Source organism: Electrona antarctica (assembly GCF_951216825.1).
Source record: "Electrona antarctica genome assembly, chromosome: 4".
Taxonomy (NCBI): Eukaryota; Metazoa; Chordata; class Actinopteri; order Myctophiformes; family Myctophidae; genus Electrona; species Electrona antarctica.
In genome coordinates, this window is record NC_136809.1 from 47,552,350 (window position 1) to 47,557,699 (window position 5,350).

Consider the following 5,350-nt stretch of genomic DNA (forward strand, 5'->3'; position numbering starts at 1 on the left):
ATGACAGAATTTGAATTTGAAGTAAGTGTAAAATCACTAACTATTCAGACATTCTTTAATTTAACAAACTTTTATACATAAGATACAATAAATTGTCTGATCACAGAACCGAAGAATGTCAAATTAAAATGAATGATCCCACCTATAATTCAACCGAAGTGATTAACAGCAAAGCTTTGTAATACACTTTGTGGTATGTATTCCATCCACTGTCCAGGACAGAAATCCTGTACCCGATATTAATCAGAAAACAAAACAGAAAGCGGAAACCAAGCAAATGTGGATAAAGGAACTCACTATATCAGGGTCTCGTCCATCAATCTGAGTCAGGTCCTGAAGGGACCAGACCTCCGTCCTCTTGTAGGAATCTTCAAGTCGAGAGCGTTTGGTATGGCAACCCTTGGATTCAGACTTTGGGGATTTCTTAGTCTGACATCTGACGATGCATATCTGTACCTCCTTGCTCTGTGGAACTACAGATATAGTAGAGATACAACATTGCTTTTCCTCAGGCAAATATATCAGTGGTTTTCAACCCTGTTCATATCAAGGTCCATATATTCAGCACGGACCACCGTCTGACGAGATTTAGCCTCTCAGACCCAAAACTTTGAATATTTTGTTGTCGCTGGATAAGGTTTTGACTGTCCACAATTCCATGCTGTATTGATGTTGGTATAGGAGAGATAACAGGCAAACGTTGATCAAAATAACAATTATTTTACATTCTCTAATTGTGTAGAATTAAGCGAAGGGTCCATCTCTCAAGAGTTAAAAATCTATCAGGGTCCATTTGGTTACCAACTCTCTCCATAATTTTTAGCTGGGGACCACTTGGAATCCTTTCAAGTCCCACTAGTGGTCCCTGGATCACCGATTGAGAACCACTGAAATATATGCATTGCAGCACAAAAATGTATCAGAAATAAAAGTAATGGACCTTAACAATCATTTTAAGCCTAAGTGCATTGTGCGTTTTGTGGGGCGGCACAAAATCTCACAAGGAGTGATCTGATCAATGATTTTGCAGCAAACTGCCATAATTATTAAGTAAAATCATCTGTATTATTGTATTATTATCTTATCGTCTGTCAAAAAGCATCCTAATAGCTGTAACTGGATTTCTAATAAATATGTAAACAAACCCTGACCATTTACTGTAGCAATATCTGTACAATCATGCAAGGATTGCATTTGAATTTATTATATGAAAATGAAATAATATTTGAAAGAAAGGTCGTATCAAAACAGATATCACTGAGTGATTTAAAAAAATATATAAACACTACACTATATGTAAGATGGTCAGTAGGAAATAACATACCTGAAACACAGAGAAAATGCCTTCCCTGCTCCAGCTCCACAATCTCTATAAACTCCACCAACCTCTGTCCCTCAGGTCGGAATAAGACGTTTTGCATCTCCTTTTCACGAAGGGACGACATCTCTGAAGATGTGTGACTAACGATGAGGATGTGTGAGGGGGAAAGACACCGATAAAGGAGACAAAGCAATATGAGTGACTGAGGATGACGGCTTGCAGACACATTCAGAAAGTGAGAAACATGAAATACACGGTACAACGGTAACAAAGGGACAGAGAAATACACACAATTGAGATGAACAAACATACAATTTTAAATTAGGTTAAGCTATTACAACCTGATGTGATAGTTGGTGTTGGTGAGGTTTCCTCTGTCCAGAAAGCTTGGAACGACTGTGGCACGAGCTCTTCGCTCTGTCTATAACACACACACACACACACACACACACACACACACACACACACACACACACACACACACACACACACACACACACACACACACACTCACACTCACACTCACACTCACACACACACACACACACACACACACTGCATGCTACAGTATAGCAGTGATCAGTTTACATAATTCAATTCCTGTTCCTATCTCTTTGTATAACATTGTCTTCACTACAACAAGCCCCAGAGGCATATACTGTAATAGAGAGGCAGCAATTAAGGCCTGATGTCATCATTAAGCCTCAATTAAACCCACTGTAATGTGTTGGGTTGGGATTTCAATATTGATTAAGGTCTGTTGCTAAATGTACATTCCATTAGAATTGCATCTCACACTGAAAGGCATCTGATGGCTTTAATCATACAGTATGGCTATATGTGATTATTTGCTCCACGCACGCACGCACGCACGCACGCACGCACGCACGCACGCACGCACGCACGCACGCACGCACGCACGCACACACGCACGCACACACACACACACACACACACACACACACACACACACACACACACACACACACACACACACACACACACACACACACACACACACACACAATCTGCATCTTAATCTTAAGTGTGGGGCTTTGCCTTTGACATATTGGCTTTGCCTTTGACATATATTACACACACCCTCATGTGCACATTTACCATTCATGGCATGGTGCCAAGTCAGTGATGAAATGTTTGTTGTGTGGGGAGAGGATGTCCCACAGCACTCTCCCACTTTCCATTATCCAAGCTTTGAGTACAGGTATGAGTTTACGAGTTCAGTTTACGAGTGCACAAAGAATGATACTTTATGATGTACAGTGAGTGCCAGTGACAGACTAGTGAGACTACCTAATTAAACCACCCTTCAGTTGACCGATTGATTCAATCAATGAATTGACTGACTGGTTGATTAATTGATTGATTGATTTTGTTTATGGATTAACAACAAGCATTCGTCCTAAGGGATGATGTGTTAATGTAATCAAAACTATATTTCTAGCATGGTCCCAAATGCCCAATGTCTTCTGGTTCCAGTCTAAGATGTGTTGATCAGAAATGCACTGGATATAACTTTTCCATGGGCAAACTCCCTTGGACAGAATGGGGCCAAGGGGCTAATTGGATTTGTTTGTGGGAAATAGTGTGGGTCCATTAGATTTGTCACAATTGTGTAAACAAAGACAGGCTGTTCCAAAGCTAAGTGCTCTACTGTTATGTTGTTGATGGTTTTCATGGGTGTTTTCAGGAAAGGCTTTTTACCTCTGAGATGGAAAGATGAGAGGATGGGGAGGAAGGGAGGAAGGACGGGTGGACGGACACAGGGTTCATAAAACTGTTGAATCTCATGAATAACACATGAGGTCCACCATTGTGAACTGTCCCCTGACAGTCCCCTTGATCTTCTGTCATGGAATGTACTTTTACGATGCTAGAGAAAAAAAAGTCCAGAAGGTGAAACAATCCAACACACACAGAATTTTTGCATCTTCTTCTTCTTATTATTATTGAATAAACAAGTTTTGATTTTCGGACCTTACCAGAAGCAGATTAGAGAAGAATACAGGATAGTGTCTATGAAACCTACTGTGACATCATCATGGCAATTAATAAGGTATTCATTCATTCATGTCCGTCTGCATGTTCAAGCCCATTTAATGCATTCGCAACTCCACACCTATCTCACAGCAGCCCAAACAACCAGATGCAGAAGATGGGACATAGCCCGTCACAAGTTCACACAGTACTGTGGGTTACTGCTAGGGGTTAAGTGTCTGGCTCAGGGAGACTTTGACACGTGCATTGAGCTATAGCTGAGGGTCGAACCTGTGACCTTTACGATTCCCAAACAGCCTCTCTCTACCCACTCAGCTACCGCCACTCAACCAACAGAGATAGATGAGTGAGGAAGATGCAATTGACCACAGTGGTTCTCAAATATTGTAAGGTCAACAAGGACCCCCAATTCAAATGTATATTGACCACGGACCCACATCTGAAAAGATGGAAACCACCCCCCCACATAACATAAGGAGGTTTACTGTGACACAACACCCACCATGCCATGATGGTGATGACCGTATATGACATCAGAGTTTTATCGAGCGTGCTGATGACCAAGCCTATTGTACCGACGTAACCATGGGCAAAAATAATTTCAGTACATTGCACAAAATATCAGGCCTAATAGTGAAAATTGAAAATCTACAAGCTCACAATGCAAAATGTGTTGTGAGCTTAATTGTAGAAGTTGCTATTTTCACTATATGAAATATAGCTTATACCTTTACCTGGAATTAGCATAAAAAACATTTGAAAGGGCTATGTGCTCATACTTATTTTAGTTGTTTTATTTCCACATGCAAATTGTGTTTCTGAAATGAGTCTATAGCCTAATTAAGTGTGTAGCAAGTCCTCCCTAGGCCCTAGCTTCCTTCCTTAAAACATTTTGAACTTCACTAAAGGGAATCCACAGTTGAGCCTCCACGTCATGGACTGCAGCAGCGCGTCTGATTGGCTGTCGAGGGAAACCCCCTTCCTCCTCGACGACCTGGTGGACACCCTGGTGGTGGTTGTGTAACGTTACGTGTACCTCCGATTGTACCGCAGCATCTGCTCTGTGTGAGTGATGATGATGATGATCACCACCCCATTCATTAAAACAATATGTCCAGGTCCAGCGGTCCAGTCCAGACATCACGTGCCCTGCAAAATCACATTGCCTTTGTGTATGATATGGGGACGGGTGCTTTTTTTTTGTTTTGTTTTTTTAAATACATTCTTATTTCATTTTTAGAGAGGAAAATGACAGGTATAGGCCTACAGGCATACAGAAAATGCAAGTAAAACTTAATTCAAATTCTTTGCCAACTAGGTGGCTTGCATCCTTGCCTCGTTTTTTTAATCCTATCCCCGCACCCCTGCACCAACCACCATTGGCATTGACAAAGAAAAAAGGAAAATAATAATACTATTTATTATAACGATAACAACAACAATTATAATATACAACATACAACTTGATTGTACAACTAGAGACGGGTGCTGTATTTAAGATGTTATAAATGAACAGCATTGCACAAATAAAGGGAAAAGATTAATTTCGATGTGCATATTTTTATATAAAAATACTGAAAAGAATGGGCAATTGATTCATAAAGGGTTTAGACAGACTGCATGCACAGATCAATCATTCATCACAATATAGGTCGTAAAACATGCAGAATCCCATAATATTTTTTATAACAGATATCAATATAAATCTGTCTGGCAATGGCATTAAACGAGTCGCTTGAATAGCTGTAATTACTAGTCTACAAACATGTTGCCTTTTGCTTGCTGCTCTCTCTCTCTCTCTCTCTCTTTCGTATATGATCACTCATCATACTGTACTTGCAGCTCTGCTGTGTCCACTGCGCATGCCTGTACGTCGTAATATGAAGTAGGCCTCCTGTTTTTCTACCCAACTCAGGGTCCAGCCCCCCCCCCCGACCCCCCCCCCCCCCCACACACACACCGCCCTCCCTCCTCGCCCCCCCCCCCCCCCAACCCCCCCACCGCCCGCTCCAT

General features: G+C 41.3%; 1 protein-coding gene across 1 annotated transcript in view; it reads right to left on the reverse strand.

Moving 5' to 3' along the window:
• exoc1l (exocyst complex component 1 like) overlaps nt 1–1,741 on the reverse strand; it is a gene marked incomplete at its 3' end in the record, with an annotated part of 2,630 nt that extends 889 nt beyond the window's left edge. The window contains exons 1-3 of the mRNA XM_079498598.1: nt 1,663–1,741; nt 1,325–1,461; nt 298–473 (exon numbers count right to left, since the gene is read on the reverse strand). Coding sequence (XP_079354724.1) covers nt 298–473; nt 1,325–1,445 — 297 coding nt within the window. The 5' untranslated portion in view covers nt 1,446–1,461; nt 1,663–1,741. The remainder of the gene's footprint in view (nt 1–297; nt 474–1,324; nt 1,462–1,662) is intronic.
• Between the last annotated feature and the right edge of the window lie 3,609 nt (nt 1,742–5,350).